Genomic DNA, 20,793 nt, shown 5'->3' with positions numbered 1-20,793 from the left:
AGAATGTACTGCAAAAGAGAGTGACCTTGCACAATGTTCCCCAAAAGTAACATTCTACTGGATCGCAACATCAATGGATCCTTCTAATCCTGAGGAATCTTCTGGTAAACCCCATACTATGACTTCAGATGTCCATCCAAGATCAATGGATCCTTCAAATCCTGAGAATACTTCTGATAAACCCCATACTATGACTTTAGTTGTCCATCCAAGATCAATGGATCCTTCTAATACCGAGAAATCTTCTGATAAATCCTATACGTTGACTTCAGATGTCCATCTAAGACCAATGGATCCTTCTAATACCGAGAAATCTTCTGATAAATCCCATACTATGACTTCAGATGTCCATCTAAGATCAATGGATCCTTCAAATATTGAGAAACCTTCTGATAAACCCCATACTTTGACTTTAGATGTCCATCCAAGATCAATGGGTCCTTTAGTTCTTGAAAAATCTTCTGATAAACCCCATACTATGACTTCAGATGTCCATCCAAGATCAATGGCTCCTTCAAATCCTGAGAATACTTCTGATAAACCCCATACTATGACTTTAGTTGTCCATCCAAGATCAATGGATCCTTCTAATACCGAGAAATCTTCTGATAAATCCTATACGTTGACTTCAGATGTCCATCTAAGATCAATGGATCCTTCTAATCCCGAGAAATCTTCTAATAAATATCATACAAGGACTTCAGATGTCCATCTAAGATCAATGGATCCTTCTAATCCCGAGAAATCTTCTGATAAATCCAATACTATGACTTCAGATGTCCATCTAAGATCAATGGATCCTTCAATTTTTGTGAAATCTTTTGATAAACCCCATACTTTGACTTTAAATGTCCATCCAAGATCAACGGATCATTCTAATCCTGGGAAATCTTCTAATAAATATCATACAAGGACTTTGGATGTCCATCTAAGATCAATGGATCCTTCTAATCCCGAGGAACCTTCTGATAAATCCCATACTATGACTTCGAGTTCTCACAATGGTGACAGATCAACAGATCCGTCCAATCCCCAGAAATCCTCTTCAAGCCATAAGGGAGCTCACACCGGAGGGAGTTCTTTGTCATGTTTGGTGTGCGGGAAATCATTCACTGAGAACAATGCCCTTCTTGAACACCAGAAATCCCACAAGATTACGCGTACTTATTCAAGTTCAGAGAGCGGAAAATGTTCTCCTAAGAAAGAAATACTTGTTATACCCCAGAGAATTTACACAGGTGAGCGTCTCTTTTCCTGTTTAGAGTGCGGGAAAAGTTTTTCTGAAAAAGTACGCTTTCAAGTACACCAGAGAATTCACACTGGTGAGCGTCCCTTTTACTGTTCAGAGTGCGGAAAATGTTTTACTTATAAGCAATGCCTTGTTGTACACCAGAGAATTCACACGGGTGAGCGTCCCTTTTACTGTGCAGAGTGCGGAAAATGTTTTCGTAGGAAAGAAACGCTTCTTAAACACCTGAGAACTCACACTGATGAGCGTCCCTTTTCCTGTTCAGAGTGCGGAAAGTGTTTTCGTAAGAAAGAAATGCTTCTTATACACCTGAGAACTCACACTGGTGAGCGTCCCTTTTCCTGTTCAGAGTGCGGGAAATGTTTTTCTAGTAAAGCATATCTTCTTACACACCAGAGAACTCATATTGGAGAGAAACCTTTTTCCTGTTCAGAGTGCGGAAAATGTTTGACTAATAATCGAAACCTTGTTGAACACCAGAGAATTCACACGGGTGAGCGTCCCTTTTCCTGTTCAGAGTGCGGGAAATGTTTTTCTATGAAAAAATCTCTAATTCAACACCAGAGAGTTCATACGGGTGAGCATCCCTTTTCCTGTTCAGAGTGCGGGAGAAGTTTTCCTATTAAAGGATCTCTAATTCGACACCAGAAAGTTCATACGGGTGAGCGCCCCTTTTCCTGTTCAGAGTGCGGGAAAAGTTTTCCTATTAAAGGATCTCTAATTCGACACCAGAAAGTTCATACGGGTGAGCGCCCCTTTTCCTGTTCAGAGTGCGGAAAAAGTTTTACTGCCCAAGGAAACCTTTATGCGCACCAGAGAATTCACACTGGTGAGCGTCCCTATTCGTGTTCGGAGTGCGGAAAATGTTTTTTCACTAATTCACAACTTCGCCTACACCAGAGCATTCACTCAAGTGAGCGTTCTTTTTCATGTACAGAGTGCGGGAAATCGTTCACTACGAAGAGAAACCTTGCCAATCACAAGAGAAATCACTGAGCTGTGCATTCTTATTCCTGTTCAGAGTGTGGGAAATCAAGCTTTGTCGGGCACCAGAGGGTTCATTCTGGGGAGTGTTCTTATTCGTGTTCAGAGTGCGGGAAATCCTTCGCTTGGAAACAAAACCTTGTTAAGCACCAGAGGATTCATTCAAGTAAGCGTCCTTATTCATCTTCAGAGTGCGGGAAATCTTTCGCTTGGAAACAAAACCTTGTTAAGCACCAGAGGATTCATTCAAGTGAGCGTCCTTATTCATGTTCAGAGTGCGGGAAATGTTTCATCCTAAAAAGACACCTTAATGCTCACCAGGGCGTTCATACAGGTGGGCATCCTTATTCATGTTCAGAGTGCGGAAAATGTTTCGCTGCCAAGTCAAACCTTGTTACTCACCAAAAAATTCACTCAGGGGAGCGTCCTTATTCGTGTACCGAGTGCGGAAAAAGTTTTATTCTACAACAGGCACTTGTTAAACACATGACAAGACACCGGTCAGAGCATCCGAACGACTTTCAGAGTGCGGGAAATGTTCTACAGATCACATAGGTCTGATTGGAGAGAAGAGGCCTGCTGATGCGTTTGACAAATGTACGATGGAATTTATCGAGTGCAACTCTCTACTCCATAGAACCCCTGGGGGATAAAAATGGGTTTATATAATGGGGTGCGTCACACAGAGGGGAAACCCTCATAATAGGCCACACCCACTAGACATACGCAGAACAAATTCATTAATTACATCAAATCATTTAATTTGTTTTCTGGATTTGTTTCGTTATTCAAATTAAATTCGAATCCGGTCGAATTGAACTAAATTCCACTGAATTCGGGAAATTCAAATCAAATTTACATTTTTTCTACATGGAATTCAAATTTCAGAAAAAGGTTACTGTAAATGCTTTCAATTCCATTCTATTGTTTTTTTTTTTTTAATTTATTCTAATTTATTCTATTCTTTTCTAGTCGATTATTTTATTTTCTAGTCTTTTCTATTTTATTCTATTTTGTTTTCTGTTCTATTCAAATTTATTCAAATGTATTCTTTTTCAAAATCTGAATTTTGTCAAAATTTAAATAAAGTCACATGACTAAAATAATGATCCTTTTACATGGAATGAAGTTTTCTGAATTCAACCTCATATGTTGTATTTAAATGTTCAGTTTGATTTTTTAGCTTTTTTTAGTTTCACATTTATAAAAAAAAAATAAAACTTTATTAAATTGATGTGTCTTTTCGTTTGATTTTTTTATTGTCTGGATGTGAGGTATAATCTGAGTGTGTAATCATCGATATACCCTAATAGAAGAATGGTGTGTAATCATCGATATACCCTAATAGAAAAATGGTGTGTAATCATCGATATACCCTAATAGAAAAATGGTGTGTAATCATCGATATACCCTAATAGAAGAATGATGTGTTATCATCAATATACCCTAATAGAAGAATGGTGTGTAATCATCGATATACTCTATTAGATGAATGATGTGTTATCATCGATATACCCTAATAGAAAAATGGTGTGTAATCATCGATATACCCTAATAGAAGAATGGTGTGTAATCATCGATATACCCTAATAGAAGAATGGTGTGTAATCATCGATATACCCTAATAGAAAAATGGTGTGTAATCATCGATATACCCTAATAGAAGAATGGTGTGTAATCATCGATATACTCTATTAGATGAATGGACCCCGAGGCGGAGGGCAAAGTGATGGAACGTAATGGAGACTGCCGAAGTTATATTTCGCAAGGTGGTCATGTTACATAACAGGGAAGAACATATATAAACTATATTGTCAAAAGTATTGGGATGCCTGCCTTTACACACATATGAACTTTAATGGCATCCCAGTCTTAGTCTGTAGGGTCGAATATTGAGTTGTACCACCCTTCGCAGCTATAACAGCTTCAACTCATCTGGGAAGGTTGTCCACCAGGTTTAGGAGTGTGTCTATGGGAATGTTTGATCATTCTTCCAGAAGCTCTTTTGTGAGGTCAGACACTGATGTTGGATGAGAAGGCCTGGCTCACAGTCTCCACTCTAATTTATCCCAAAGGTGTTCTATCGGGTTAAGGTCAGGACTTTGAGCAGGCCAGTCAAGTTCCTTCACCCCAAACTCACTCATCCATGTCTTTATGAACCTTGCTTTGTGTACTATGTTTGAACAGAAAGGGGCCATCCCCAAACTGTTCCCACAAAGTTGGAGCTAAGGCCCAACCCCTGAAAAACAACCCCACACAGCATCTCAAAGTTGTTTTAAGGGGTTAAGGCCAGTCAAGTTCCTCCGCCCCAAACTCACTCATCCTTGTCTTTGTGGACCTTGCTTTGTGCACTGGTCCAAATCATTTGGTGGAGGGGGGTTTGCTTTGTGCATTGGTGGGAAGTCATGTTGGAACAGGAAGGGGCCCTGCCCCAAATTTTTCATCAAAGTTTGGAGCATGAAATTATCCAAAATGTCTTGGTATGCTGACACCTTAAGAGTTCCCTTCACTGGAACTAAGGGGCCAAGCCCAATCCCTGAAAAACAACCCCACACCATAATCCCCCCTCCACTAAATGATTTGGAACAGCACACAAAGCAAGGTCCATAAAGACATGGATGAGCGAGTTTGGGGTGGCGAAACTTGACGGGCTGCACAGATTCCTGACAACCTAATAGAACACCTTTGGAATTAGTTAGATGGGGTTGAGGTCAGGACTCTGAACAGGCCAGTCAAGTTCCCCAATGCCAAAATCGCTCACCCATGTCTTTATGAACCTTGCTTTGTGTACTTGTGTGTCATGTTGGAACAGGAAGGGGCCATCCCCAAACTGTTGCAACAAAGTTGGAACTAAGGCCCAACCCCTAAAAAACAACCCCACACCACATCTCAAAGTTGTTTTAAGGGGTTGAGGTCAGGACTCTGTGTAGGCCAGTCAAGTTCCTCCACCCCAAACTCACTCATCCATGTCTTTATGGACCTTGCTTTGTGCTCTGGTCAAAATCATTTAGTGGAGGGGGTTTGCTTTGTGCACTGGTGGGAAGTCATGTTGGAACAGGAAGGGGCCATGCCCAAACCGTTCCCACAAAGTTGGGAGCATGAAATTGTCCAAAATGTCTTGGTATGTTTGGTATATAGGACACCTTTGGGATGAATTAGAGAGGAAACTGCAAGCCAGGCCTTCTCATTCAACATCAGTGCCTGACCTCACAAATGCGCTTCTGGAAGAATGGTCAAACATTCCCGTAGACACACTCCTAAACCTTGTGGACAGCCTTCCCAGAAGAGTTGAAGCTGTTATAGCTGCAAAGGACGGGCCAACCCAATAGAGAACCCTACGGACTAAGACTGGGATGCTATTAAAGCTCATGTACATGTGAAGGCAGGCGTCCCAATATTTTTGGCAATATAGTGTATATTCATTTTTGACCTTTTTGAGCATGACAGTGGGTGGTTCAGTGTCAATAGAAATCCCATAACGTGGCCGTTGAGATTCCACTCCAGCGCAAGCCCTTACTTAGCTCTTACAACTAAGTAAGTTCCAGCGTAAAGGTCCCATTAGGATTGAGAGAGACCTGTGCACTGCCATACTGAGATAAAGTCTATGTATTCCAAAGAACAAGCCATACTTGTCTCACTCTCATCCCATTATCTTACTCATTTTCTGATTGAAAAGGTAACCATATGAATAGCCCATCCCTATTCCTCAATATAACATCATGTTCCCAACAAATGAGGAGGAGATACTGTACACCATATGAAAGGTCCATCTCCATTCCTCAATATAACGTCATGTTCCCAACAAATGAGGAGGAGATCCTCTATACACCATATGAAAGGTCCATCTCCATTCCTCAATATAACGTTATGTTCCCAACAAATGAGGAGGAGATACTGTACACCATATGAAAGGTCCATCTCCGTTCCTCAATATAACGTCATGTTCCCAACAAATGAGGAGGAGATACTGTACACCATATGAAAGGTCCATCTCCATTCCTCAATATAACGTCATGTTCCCAACAAATGAGGAGGAGATACTGTACACCATATGAAAGGTCCATCTCCATTCCTCAATATAACGTCATGTTCCCAACAAATGTGGAGGAGATACTGTACACCATATGAAAGGTCCACCTCCATTCCTCAATATAACGTCATGTTTCCAACAAATGAGGAGGAGATACTGTACACCATATGAAAGGTCCATCTCCATTCCTCAATATAACGTCATGTTCCCAACAAATAAAGTGGAGATACTGTACACCATATGAAAGGTCCATCTTCATTCCTCAATATAACATCATGTTTCCAACAAATGAGGAGAAGATACTGTACACCATATGGAGATGGTACGCAGTCATGTTGGAACAGGAAGGGGCCATCATCAATATAATGTCATGTTTCTAACAAATGAGGTGGAGATACTGTACATCATATGAAAAGAACCATCTCCATTCCTCAATATAACGTCATGTTCCTAACAAATGAGGAGGAGATACTGTACACCATATGAAAGGTCCATCTCCATTCCTCAATATAAGGTCATGTTCCCCACAAATGAGGTGGATATACTGTACACCATATGAAAGGTCCATCTCCATTCCTCAATATAACGTCATGTTCCCAACAAATGAGGAGGAGATACTGTACACCATATGAAAGGTCCATCTCCATTCCTCAATATAACGTCATGTTCCCAACAAATGAGGAGGAGATACTGTACACCATATGAAAGATCCATCTCCATTCCTCAATATAACGTCATGTTCCCAACAAATGAGGAGGAGATACTGTACACCATATGAAAGGTCCATCTCCGTTCCTCAATATAACGTCATGTTCCCAACCAATGAGGAGGAGATACTGTACTCCATATGAAAGGTCCATCTCCATTCCTCAATATAACGTCATGTTCCCAACCAATGAGGAGGAGATACTGTACTCCATATGAAAGGTCCATCTCCATTCCTCAATATAACGTCATGTTCCCAACCAATGAGGAGGAGATACTGTACACCATATGAAAGGTCCATCTCCATTCCTCAATATAATGTCATGTTCCCGACAAATGAGGAGGAGATACTGTACACCATATGGAGATGGTGCGCAGTCATGTTGGAACAGGAAGGGGCCATCCTCAATATAATGTCATGTTTCTAACAAATGAGGAGGAGATACTGTACACCATATGAAAGGTCCATCTCCATTCCTCAATATAATGTCATGTTCCCGACAAATGAGGAGGAGATACTGTACACCATATGGAGATGGTGCGCAGTCATGTTGGAACAGGAAGGGGCCATCCTCAATATAATGTCATGTTTCTAACAAATGAGGAGGAGATTCTGTACACCATATGAAAGGTCCAATATAAAAATATAGATTGATAAACAGTCATACAACATAAAACATTGCATCTATCTCCATTGTATCCCAGAGGACTTCTGCTTTCAGAAAACATGTAACATTGTAGGGGGAATTACTATTTTAGACGTTATTTTTATTACTGATAAATTAAAATATCCTGACTAAAAAGCAGATTTTAAAATAAGTGAGCAAAAAAAAAAAATGCTCTAGAGCCAAAACACATCACTATCAAGCAGAAGGTGTATAAAGAGAGATAAAATAATTTATTATTAATTCAGTTTTAATAGAAGTATAATGTGTCATAATGTACAACATATGGGATATAACGGAAGAATTGACTTCAACTATGGTACTACTTTTGACACGTTATGCTAAATTGTGCTTTGAAAACCTTTAATAAAACCTTTCTACTGTTAAAAAAAACGATATATAACTGAAGAACGAGCTACAGGGCAGAGGGCAAAATACTAAAATATAACGTAGGATGCAGTTTTTAAAATCAGCACAAGATGGCGATATCACTTAAAGCGTGGAACGCTCAGGCAGGAAGTGATGTAAGTAGGAAGCGGAAATGATGTAAGACAAAGACAAGGCGTTATAAAAGGACAGGAAGTTCGGAGAGAGAGAAGAACGGGGTGGAGAGGAGACATCATTGGGTTACACCAAGGAGGTAGTCACTGTGACGTCTTTTATCCCCACTAGATGCACTACGGATACATCCTAAATATAGAACCATTTATCCAACTGTCCATCCAGAGCCTCTGGTTTATAGACCGGATACATCCTAAATATAGAACCATTTATCCAACTGTCCATCCAGAGCCTCTGGTTTATAGACCAGATACATCCTAAATATAGAACCATTTATCCAACTGTCCATCCAGAGCCTCTGGTTTATAGACCAAATACATCCTAAATATAGAGCCATTTATCCAACTGTCCATCCAGAGCCTCTGGTTTATAGCCCGGATATATCCTAAATATAGAGAAATGTATCCAACTGTCCATCCAGAGCCTCTGGTTTATAGCCCGGACACATCCTAAATATAGAACCATTTATCCAACTGTCCATCCAGAGCCTTTGGTTTATAGACCGGATACATCCTAAATATAGAGCCATTTATCCAACTGTCCATCCAGAGCCTCTGGTTTATAGCCCGGATACATCCTAAATATAGAACCATTTATCCAACTGTCCATCCACAGCCTCTGGTTTATGAGGAGACATCCTAAATATAGAACCATTTATCCAACTGTCCATCCAGAGCCTCTGGTTTATAGCCCGGACACATCCTAAATATAGAACTATTTATCCAACTGTCATTCCAGAGCCTCTGGTTTATAGACCAGATACATCCTAAATATAGAGCCATTTATCCAACTGTCCATCCAGAGCCTCTGGTTTATAGACCGAATATATCCTAAATATAGAACCATTTATCCAACTGTCGTTCCAGAGCCTCTGGTTTATAGACAGGATACATCCTAAATATAGAACCATTTATCCAACTGTCGTTCCAGAGCCTCTGGTTTATAGACTGGATACATCCTAAATATAGAAAAATGTATTCAACTGTCCATCCAGATTCTCTGGTTTATAGACCAGATACATCCTAAATATAGAACCATTTATCCAACTGTCCATCTAGAGCCTCTAGTTTGTAGACCAGATACATCCTAAATATAGAACCATTTATCCAACTGTCCATCCAGAGCCTCTGGTTTATAGACCAGATACATCCTAAATATAGAACCATTTATCCAACTGTCCATCCAGAGCCTCTGGTTTATAGACCAGATACATCCTAAATATAGAACCATTTATCCAACTGTCCATCTAGAGCCTCTAGTTTGTAGACCAGATACATCCTAAATATAGAACCATTTATCCAACTGTCGTTCCAGAGCCTCTGGTTTATGGACAGGATACATCCTAAATATAGAGAAATGTATCCAACTGTCCATCCCGAGCCTCTGGTTTATAGACCAGATACATCCTAAATATAGAACCATTTATCCAACTGTCCGTCCAGAAACTCTGGTTTCTCATGACCACATTGATAAGGACTGCTGTCAAGTGAATTATTGGATATTACAAAAATTATAGATGAAGGATCTGCACACTGCTATATACTCTTACGTATTTCTATATTTTGGGAGTTTTGTTGTTCTAGCTGACCAACTGCATCAAAATAATTCCTCTCTGGCCAGTCCCGACTCTACTCAAAATGCAAATACATATCTGCTTACTGCATACTTTAATGGACATACAGTGCCGATATGGGCTGACGGAGACAGTTGGAAGGTGTTAAATCTGACCGGAGAGGTGAGGAGGATTCTGGGAATGTACTTGGTGATAATTTGATAACAGATTTAATTCTGCACAGGATTAATGAAGTAGTAAAGAGGAAATCTGAGCAGGATGTCACTGTCTATTTCTCCATGGAGGAGTGGGAGTATTTAGAAGGACACAAGGATCTCTACAAGGACGTCATGATGGAGAATCAGCCGCCCCTCACATCACCGGGTAAGAGGAGACTTTATTGTAAAGGAGAGAGCAGTACGGAGGATCCACCTAGATCCCCCATCATCTGATAAACACATAGAAACAATGTATTCAGTCAGTGTGTGTGTTTCCTACAGATGGATCCAGTAATGGGAACCCACCAGAGAGATGTCCCCGTCCTCTGTATTCCCGGGATTCCACACAGGAAGGTCACACCATCCCTCACCATCATCAGGTAGGCGAGGAACAATCACTGATAGTATCATTAGGATCTGTACATTATCTGCATTGTTACCATTGATGTCATTTCTATTATATATTCAGAGTGGAAACCTGAGAGATTCTAAAGTTGACGTTAAAGTAGAGATAAAAGAGGAGGATGATGAGGATGGGGTGACGAAGAAATCTACGATTCTAAAAGGACACAAATATCTGTACCAGGACACCATGGTGGAGTCATCCAGCTACAGGAACCCATCAGAGAGATGTCCCCGTCCTCTGTATTCCCGGGATTCCACACAGGAAGGTCACACCATCCCCCACCATCATCAGGTAGATGGATCCAGTAATGGGAACCCACCAGAGAGATGTCCCCGTCCTCTGTATTCTCGGGATTCCACACAGGAAGGTCACACCATCCCTCACCATCATCAGGTAGATGGAGTTGAAGCGTCTACAACTTGGCATGATTCAAAAATTGTATGAGATAATCATCTCCAAAGATCTCTGGATATTTGTGCTTATGATTTGAGGATGGTCTTTTTTATCATTTTGTGATTTTAGGGTGAAGAACTGACATATATAAAAGCCGAGGTGAAGAAGGAAGAAGAGGAGACGTATGTGATGGGTGATCAGCAATGTAAGAAGGAGGATGTGTTTATGGTGACAATAAAAGAGGAGGAATCTTCTCCAGATATCGGCTCAAGTGAGTAATGAGGAGAAACTGTTCACATTTTACTTCTACAAGTTTAAGCTGTCAAATAGGTTTAAAACAATAGAGAATCATGGGACCTTCACAACCTCAGGAAAAAATGAGAATAGGTTAGGGGCGTTTAATGAAATCAGTGGGCTTGTGTGCAAGATCATAAGTTGGACCCCATTGCTTGCTAAAAAAAAGTGGTGTGGTTTGTGTTTCACAGTATGCAGTGGGCTTGGTTTTCATTGTGCAAGGAGCATTGCTAGCATTGTTAAAGACCTGGAGCACCTTTGGGCACACCAATGGCACTTTTCCACTGCAAGTACCGGCTCGGCTCCACTCGGCCCTGCTTGGCTCGGTTTGGTTTTCCACTGCATGGAACCGCATGGTACGGTGTTGGAACGGTTCGGTACGGTTTGCTTTTCCACGAATAGTAAGTGAGTGGGATAACAACGATTCTCTGACCAATCAGTGGCTAGTAGTGACAAACAGTCAAGGCTGTATGCAATGGATTGTGGGATATGGTACCGGTACGGCCCTCTTGGAACCACAACTGAGGGGGTACTGTTTAAGCGAGCCGTACCGTTCGGTTCCATGTAGTGGAAAAGCACCGCCGTGCCGTACCGAACCGAACCGTCCAACACCGTACCATGCGGTACCATGCAGTGGAAAAGCACAAAAGCGCGCCGTACCGTTCGGTTCCATGCAGTAGAAAAGCGCCACAAGTAGAAGTGTAATTCCCAGGTCTGTCTGTACTCCCAACACCTCCCCCCAGGTCAGTCTGTCCCCCAATATAATCCTTCCTCTCCCCCCGGTCAATCTGTCCCCCAGTATAATCCCCCCCAAGTCAATCTGTCCCCTATTATATCCCCCAGGTCAGTCTATCCCCCAGTATAATCCTTCCCCCCCTCCGCCCAGGTCAATCTGCCCCCACAGTATAATCTCTCTAGATCACTCTGTTCTCCAGTACAATTCTTACCCCCAAGGTCAATGTGTCCTCCAGTATAATCTCCCCCAGGTCAGTCTGTCCCCCATAAATCCCTCCCACTGCAGTCTATTCCCCAGTATAATCCTTTCCTCTCCCCCAAGGTCAGTCTGTCCCCCAGTATAATCCCTCCGAGGGCAGTCTGTTCCCAGTTACAATCCCCTCCCAATCCAAGTCAATCTGTTCCCCAGTATAATCCCCTCCAGGTCATTCTGACCCTCACTATAATCTCCCCCAGGTCCTCCAGGTCCCTCTGTCCCCCCTAAATCCCTCCCAGGGCAGTCTATTCCCGAGTATAATCTTTTACTCTCCCCCCAGGTCAATCTGTCCCCCAGTATAATCCCTCCGAGGTCAGTCTGTCTCCCAGTACATCCCCCGGGTCAGTCTATCCCCCAGTATAATCTCTCCAGGTCAGTCTGTTACCGAGTACAATCTCCCCCCCTCCAAGTCAATCTGTCCCCCAAGTATAATCCCCTCTAGGTCATTCTGACCACCACTATAATCTCCCCCCAGGTCCGTCTGTCCCCCCTAAATCCCACCCAGGACAGTCTAGTCCTTAGTATTATCCTTTCTTCTCCCCCCAGGTCAATTTGTCCCCCAGTATAATCCCTCCCAGGCCAGTCTGTCCCCCAGTATAACCCCACCCCCCTGGTCAATCTGTCCTCCAGTATGATCTCTCCAGGTCAGTCTGTTCCCCAGTGCAATCTCCCCCACCAAGTCAATCTGTCCCCCAGCATAATCCCCTCCAGGTCATCCTGACCCAAACTATAATTCCCCCCCCCCCCTGGTCAGTCTGTCCCTCCGAATTCCTTCCCAGGTCAGTCTATTCCCCAGTATAATCCTTTCCTCTCCCCCAAGATCAATATGTCCCCCAGTAGAATTCCTCCAAGGTCACTGTTTCTCCCAGTACATCCCCCCCAGGTCAGTCTGTCCCCAGTACAACCCCCCCAGGTCAGTCTGTTCCCCAGTACAACCCCCCCCCCCATCTCCAAGTCAATCTGTCCCCCAGGATAATCCCCTCCAGTTCATTCTGACCCCAAGGTCAATCTGTCCCTCAGGTACACCCCCCCAGGGCAGTCTATCCCCCAGTATAGTCCTTCCCTCACCCCCGCAGGCCAATATGTCCCCCAGTATAAACTTCCCAAGTCAGTCTGTCACCCCTTAAAACCCACCCCCCAGGTTAATGTGTCCATAGTATAAACCATGCCAGGTCAGTCTGTTGCCCAGTACACCCCCCCCCCCCAGGTCAGTCTGTCCCCCAGAATAATCTTTCCCCCTTCCTCTCTGGTCAATTTGTCCCCTAGTATAATCCCCCCAGGTCAGTCTGCCCCCCCTGTATAATCCCCCCCCCCAAAGTAATTCTGTCCCCCAGTATTTGGAGAAACTTCAAGGATCTACAAAGACCTCTGATGTCTCTTTTTTTTTTAAACAGAGAAAGGGACTGAAAGTACAGAGTCCTCATTCCCTCTCTCTGCAGCCTCAGCTGCACTGCAGATAAATGGAAAGGAAGTCTCTGTACAGAGGCTGAAGCATAGTAAACACAGAACTTTCCTCTCTTTTCTTTTTACAGCATGTTCATGTTTAGGAACTCTGACCATCTCCTATAACATGCTCACGTACTTGAGACCCCCCCCCCCCCCGCCTTCTGTATATCCTCGTTCTTCAGTATGTTGTCACTATTCTTCATTATAACAATGTCCTCAATTCACACCTTCTGTTACCTAGCATGGTTTGGGGGTATCATCTGATCTGGTTCATATTCTTTGTTTTCTGTTATAATTGTCCCCAATTCTATGGCAGAGCTCTGGGAAAGTGTTGAATGACAGACATGACTTCTACAAAAAATACGAACATAACATATATTTAAAAATTGTTTTTCAGCAGATGGACAGTATTTATGCAACTTAAATGCATCAGAGAGACGGAAAATGAGAGATAATGAGATTGCACAACGGTCCCCAAAAGTAACATTTTACTGGATGGCAACATCAATGGATCCTTCTAATCCTGAGAAATCCCATACTATGACTCCAGATGTCCACCTAAGATCAATGGATCCTTCGAATTTCTGGAAATCTTCTGATAAATCTCATACTATGACCTCAGATGTCCACCTAGGATCTATGGGTCCTTCTAATCCTGAGAAATCTTCTGATAAATCCCATACTATGACTTCAGATGTCCATCTAAGATCAATGGGTCCTTCTAATCCTGAGGAATCTTCTGATATATCCCATACTATGACTTCAGATGTCCATCTAAGATTAATGGATCCTTCTAATTCCTGGAAATCTTCTGATAAATCCCATACTATGACCTCAGATGTTCATCTAAGATCAACGAATCCTTGTAATTCTGAGGCATCCTCTAATAAATCCCATACTAGGACTTCAGATGGCCACCTAAGATCAATGGATCCTTCTAATCCTGAGGCTTCTTATGATAAATCCCATACTATGACCTCAAATGTCAAACTAAGATTAATAGACCCTTCTAATCCCGAGGAATCTTCTGAAAAACCCCATACTATGACTTCAGATGTCCACCTAAGATCAATGGATCCTTCTAATCCTGAGGCTTCTTATGATAAATCCCATACTATGACTTTAAATGACCATCTAAGTTCTCACGGTGCTGATAGATCAACAGATCCATCGAATCCCCATAACTCCTCTTCAAGCCATGTGGGAGCTCACACAGGAGGGAGCTCCTTGTCATGTTTGTTGTGTGGGAAAACATTCGCTAAGAGAAAAGGACTTCTAGGACACCTGAAAACTCACAAGGGTGAGCGTCCTCATTCGTGTTCGGAGTGCGGAAAATGTTATTCTAAGAAAGAAAGCCTTGTTCTACACCAGAGAGTTCACACGGGTGAGCGTCCCTTTTGCTGTTCAGAGTGCGGAAAATGTTTTCCTGGGAAAAAAAACCTTGTTTCGCATCAGAGAACTCACACCGGCGAGCGCCCCTTTTGCTGTTCAGAGTGCGGGAAATGTTATCGCCAACAAGGATGCCTTCGTAAACACCAAAGAAGTCACACTGGTGAGCGTCCCTACTCATGTCCGGAATGCGGGAAATGTTTTCCTAGGAAAGGAACCCTTCTTGCACACCAGAGGTTTCATACGGGTGAGCGTCGCTTTTCCTGTTTAGAGTGCGGGAAATGTTTTTTCGGTAAAGGTTCCCTTAATACACACCAGAGAATTCACACGGGTGAGCGCCCCTTTTCCTGTTCAGAGTGCGGGAAATGTTTTCCTGACAAAGGATACCTTCTGAAACACCAAAGAAGTCACAGCGGCGAGCGCCCCTATTCGTGTTCAGATTGCGGGAAATGTTTTTCTAAGAAAGGAACCCTTCTTACGCACCAGCGACGTCATACAGGGGAGCGCCCCTATTCCTGTTCACAGTGTGGAAAATGTTTTTCTGACCGAGGAAACTTTCATAAACACCAGAGAGTTCATACGGGAGAGCGTCCCTTTTCCTGTTTAGAGTGCGGGAAATGTTTTTCTGACCAGACAAACCTTCGTAAACACCAAAGGAATCACAGTGAGGAGCGCCCTTATTCATGTTCCGAGTGTGGGAAAGGTTTTTTCTCAAATGAGCAGCTTCTTCTACACCAGAGAATTCACTCAGGCGAGCGTCCTTATTCGTGTTCCGAGTGTGGGAAATCTTTCGCTCAGAAAGGCCATCGTGATGCTCACCAGAGACGTCACGCCGGTGAGCGTCCCTATTTATGTACTGAGTGCGGGAAATGTTTCGCAGCGAAACAGGCTCTCCTTAAACACATCGCAAGACACAGCTTTCAGACTGAAGTAAATGTTTTACAGATAACGTAAGTCTAATCTCGAATCGAACACTGAATATTCAGGCTGACGGACATTCGAATGCCGGAGCTTTTCTGGTCCACTTGGCACACATGTCTTCGAAATATTACCAACTCTCTATGCTGCTCCACCTACTGAATGCATGTATTTCACTATTCAGAGAGCATCCCCCCCCATCAGCCTATAGTTTGCTAAAATCAATTAAACTAAACAGTTGGAGGGAGTCTTGGTATCGGCAAATGGCAAGGAGGAACACTTCTATAGAACTTTGTTGTATCGGATCGAATTCACCTGTTCCCAGGAGTACAAGGCTATAATGGGATCCCAAGCATAAACCTCTGAACAATGGACCCCTTAATATACGTTTCCTCTGCTGCACCCTATTAGTCCTCCGAAGAAAATACAATTGACTGCTTCCTCAGTAGCACACACACCCTTCCTCTGGTCCCCTCCGTCTCTCCTTCCTACCTGCTCGTTTCTGTCTCCCTTTCACAATGTTTTGGCCTCCTATCAAAAGCTGAGTTGCCCCGAGTCCCTAAGAAAGTACCAAGAGGCTTAAAAGACTTCCCTTTTTCTTTATCTCTTTGTCATTTGTCTGTTACCTACCCAGACTATACAGGACACCTATAAAGTTTGGATAAAGACTGTAGAGGCTGGTGATCACTATCGCCTAGGATATGGTGATCCCTATCGCCTAGGATATGGTGATCCCTATTGCCTAGGATATGGGGATCACTATCGCCTAGGATATGGTGCTCACTATCGCCTAGGATATGGTGAAAACTATCGCCTAGGATATGGTGATCCCTATCGCCTAGGATATGGTGATCCCTATCGCCTAGGATATGGTGATCCCTATCGCCTAGGATATGGTGATCCCTATCGCCTAGGATATGGTGATCCCTATCGCCTAGGACATGGTGATCCCTATCGCCTAGGATATGGTGATCCCTATCGCCTAAGACACGGTGATCGCTATTGCCTAGGATATGATGATCACTATGGCCTAGGATATGGTGATCACTATCGCCTAGGATATGGTGATCGCTATCGCCTAGGACATGGTGATCCCTATCGCCTAGGACATGGTGATCCCTATCGCCTAGGACATGGTGATCCCTATCGCCTAGGATATGGTGATCCCTATCGCCTAAGACACGGTGATCGCTATCGCCTAGGATATGATGATCACTATGGCCTAGGATATGGTGATCACTATCGCCTAGGATATGGTGATCGCTATCGCCTAGGACATGGTGATCCCTATTGCCTAGGATATGGTGATCACTATGGCCTAGGATATGGTGATCCCTATCGCCTAGGATATGGTGATCCCTATCGCCTAAGACACGGTGATCGCTATCGCCTAGGATATGATGATCACTATGGCCTAGGATATGGTGATCACTATCGCCTAGGATATAGTGATCGCTATCGCCTAGGACATGGTGATCCCTATCGCCTAGGATATGGTGATCACTATGGCCTAGGATATGGTGATCACTATGGCCTAGGATATGGTGATCCCTATCGCCTAGGATATGGTGATCACTATCGCCTAGAATATGGTGATCACTATGGCCTAGAATATGGTGATCACTATGGCCTAGGATATGGTGATCACTATGGCCTAGGATATGGTGATCCCTATCGCCTAGGATATGGTGATCACTATCGCCTAGAATATGGTGATCACTATGGCCTAGAATATGGTGATCACTATGGAATAGGATATGGTGATCACTATGGCCTAGGATATGGTGATCGCTATCGTCTAGGACATGGTGATCACTATCGCCTAGGACATGGTGATCACTATCAGATGGCCCTTGAAAAGCATTTTCAGTCTTGAGGCACCCCTGTCCATGGCTTGAGTCACGTTACTGTGTGTCGCGGAACACGCGCAAAATCACGCCATAAATTCTTGGCACTATAGGGTTAAGCAGAGAGCACAGCACACCCCCCCCCCCCCTTTACTTTTTTACTTTCACTTTTGAGGCTGACCAAGCTCTTTATCAGTGCTGATGTACAGTTTGCCAGGGGATCGGGAGATGGGGCTCATCTGATAGCCCTTCTCTCCCATGATCCTGTGGCACACCTTAGAACCTCTGGCGGCACACCAGTGTGCCGCGGCACACTGGCTAAGAAAGGCTGGCCTAGGATACGACCCTCTTACATATTGGTTGTGATCTCATGTGACAGAATAAGTTTAATTTAGTGGACGGAACCAACGTTGGATATGTATGTATATTTTACCTTACCCTGACTCACACACAAGGTCTAAGACCAGCCTGTATACTGTTTTAACTTGTGTATTTTTTTCTGCATGTCTTGGAAAAGGAAAATAAAGACCTACAAAGAAAACCTAGGTCTAATCATAGGGACCACACCTGCTGACTCTTGACAAATGTATGATCATGGGTGGAACTGTTTAGTCCATAGAAAAACCAGAGGAAAAAAAAGTGCCAAAAGTCATCAATGAGAAGAAAAGGAAAGTCCCGAAAGCCGCATATCACACAAAACCCTTAAGTGAAAAGTAGGAGCAGCCTCATCCTAGACTCCATCCGGGCCACGTCCCGACGCATTTCGTCCCCCCCCTGTGGACAGGGTGAAGCAGGTCAGGAATGTGCCCTGGATTGAGTCTAAGCTGAGGCTACTTCTTCTCTTCACAAAGGGGTTTTGTGTGACTTTTGGGACTTTACTTTTCTTCTCATTGATTTCTACGGAGCGGATACAAGCTCGTTCCCTCCCTGCACTCTCAGCGACTGACAGCAGATGAGGACCTACTAGAGCATGGAGCCTCACCGTAGCTCTTGTATGGGTTCACACTGCCAAAAGCCATGTTTTATTTAAAGGTAGAGTCTTCTGTTGGCTTTTTCTGTTTCTTGGAGACTCCCAATGGTGGAATGTGCGTATCATAGTCCCCTCCTTCAACTTTGCGGTATCCCCATTCTTTTTTTTTTTTTCATTTTGCATACTAAAAAAATCAATTTACAGCATGCAGAGTGGTAGCCCCTTGTAATAATGGTAGAGTGGTAGCCCCCTGAACTCAAGGATATAATGTAGGCATACCAAGGAACAACTATAGCCCTATGACCCTCAGATTTTCAAAGGGGGTGGGGGGGGGGGCTAAGAATGGACTAAGCAGCACAATCGCATCAGGGTAAATTGGGGGCTAAGTGAAAAACAATGTTTTTAGAAGTGTAGTATGTGTAATGGTGCTGGTGGTTGAGCCTGACGTGCAGAGGTAGCCTAGCAGGATCCGGTAAAACAGGAACACGGACGGATCACACACTGGTGGTAGACACGGGATAGCCCGAGGTGTAGAGTCTAAGTGACAGCAGGTCTTCACCAGAGCCTCTGATGGTGAGGATGGATTTTGCTGTGTGCTGTACACCAGGTCGCGGTCCCCAGGGTCACCCCACCAGGAGAGGAACAAGTCCAGAACCGGAAGCAGATAAGCCGACAAGGATAAGGCAGGAGAGTGGTCACAGGAACAAGCCAAGGTCAGGGCGGGCAGCAAGCAGACGAAGTAATGGACAAGCTGGGAGGTCAATCAGGAAGACAACAGGTCTTCACCACAGCCTCTGATGGTGAGGATGGATTTTGCTGTGTGCTGAACACCAGGTCGCGGTCCCCAGGGTCACCCCACCAGGAGGTGAACAAGTCCAGAACCGGAAGCAGATAAGCTGACAAGGATAAGGCAGGAGAGTGGTCAAAGGAACGAGCCAAGGTCAGGGCGGGCAGCAGCAGACGAAGTAATGGACAAGCCGGGAGGTCAATCAGGAAGACAACAGGTCTTCACCACAGCCTCTGATGGTGAGGATGGATTTTGCTGTGTGCTGAACACCAGGTCGCGGTCCCCAGGGTCACCCCACCAGGAGGTGAACAAGTCCAGAACCGGAAGCAGATAAGCTGACAAGGATAAGGCAGGAGAGTGGTCAAAGGAACGAGCCAAGGTCAGGGCGGGCAGCAGCAGACGAAGTAATGGACAAGCCGGGAGGTCAATCAGGAAGACAACTGGTCTTCACCACAGCCTCTGATGGTGAGGATGGATTTTGCTGTGTGCTGTACACCAGGTCTCGGTCCCCAGGGTCGCCCCACCAGGAGGTGAACAAGTCCAGAAGCAGATAAGCCGATAAGGATAAGGCAGGAGAGTGGTCACAGGAACAAGCCGAGGTCAGGGTGGGCAGCAAGCAGACAAAGTAGTGGAGAAGCTGGGAGGTCAATCAGGAAGTCAACAGGATACAGCAGGTTCAGGATCAGGAGTACAGGTAAAGCTGCAGACAAGACAGCAAGGAACAAGTGTGTCAGTTGCCTTTATATAGGCCAGGTATGGCGCCAAATCGTGACGCTATTGCGTGTGCGCGTTCGCGCATGCGCATTGGCGAACGTAAGTTCGCCATTAATCGGGAATGAATGAATTCACGCATGCGCCTTCTCGTACGCCCCCGGGATGTCACTGTGCGTTCCTTACAGTATGTATGCTCATAGGAATTGTAGCAATAAGGTGGGTGGAGTTATATGAATTGAAGTACTATACGTAGAAAAGCAGCCAGCAAAGTCCAATAGGATGAATTGATAGATGTTTAGACAGTTGTGATTGGATTTTTTCCCTCACAATGATGGTGGTAATTGCAGAAGGATCACAGAGAAAGGAAGATGGTGGGGGATTGGTGTAGGTACCGAGCCTGTCCGGAAGGCTCTGTTCTCTAAAGAGTGGAAATGTTTGTCAGGTCTTTAATTCTTAGCTAGCAATGACATAAAACATGTATCCATAAAAAATTCTACTGGGATTTGAAGATTACAGTCACGTGACTAAAATAACGCTCCTTCTACTTGTATTAAGGTTTTGTGAATTCAGCCTCATATGTTGTATTTCACTTTTTAGTTTGTTCTTCATTATGTATTTTAACCTTTATAAATAATAAAATGATATCAAATTGATGTTTTTTATTTAATTTTTCT

The 20,793-nt window shown here is 43.8% G+C and overlaps 3 protein-coding genes across 3 annotated transcripts in view; all 3 read left to right on the top strand.

Moving 5' to 3' along the window:
- Positions 1-27: 27 nt before the first annotated feature.
- LOC309564440 (uncharacterized protein) lies at positions 28-2,788 on the top strand (the record flags this gene model as incomplete). The annotated part of the gene is given in 2 exon segments (XM_082269070.1): positions 28-2,113; positions 2,273-2,788. Coding segments are annotated over 2 exon segments (2,556 nt in total). The 5' UTR covers positions 28-73.
- A 7,647-nt stretch (positions 2,789-10,435) lies between these two features.
- LOC309564439 (uncharacterized protein) overlaps positions 10,436-20,793 on the top strand; it is an 81,848-nt gene continuing 71,490 nt past the window's right edge. The window contains exons 1-2 of the mRNA XM_082269069.1: positions 10,436-10,661; positions 10,893-11,034. Coding sequence (XP_082125195.1) covers positions 10,557-10,661; positions 10,893-11,034 — 247 coding nt within the window. The 5' untranslated portion in view covers positions 10,436-10,556. The remainder of the gene's footprint in view (positions 10,662-10,892; positions 11,035-20,793) is intronic.
- On the top strand, positions 14,002-15,837 carry LOC309562664 (uncharacterized protein; the record flags this gene model as incomplete). The annotated part of the gene is made up of 1 exon (XM_082266941.1): positions 14,002-15,837. One exon carries the CDS (start codon positions 14,002-14,004, stop codon positions 15,835-15,837), a length of 1,836 nt encoding a protein of 611 aa, XP_082123067.1.

This window comes from Pelophylax lessonae (assembly GCF_965119305.1).
Source record: "Pelophylax lessonae genome assembly, chromosome: 9".
Classification (NCBI taxonomy): Eukaryota; Metazoa; Chordata; class Amphibia; order Anura; family Ranidae; genus Pelophylax; species Pelophylax lessonae.
This window is presented reverse-complemented; position numbering and strand designations above follow the sequence as displayed.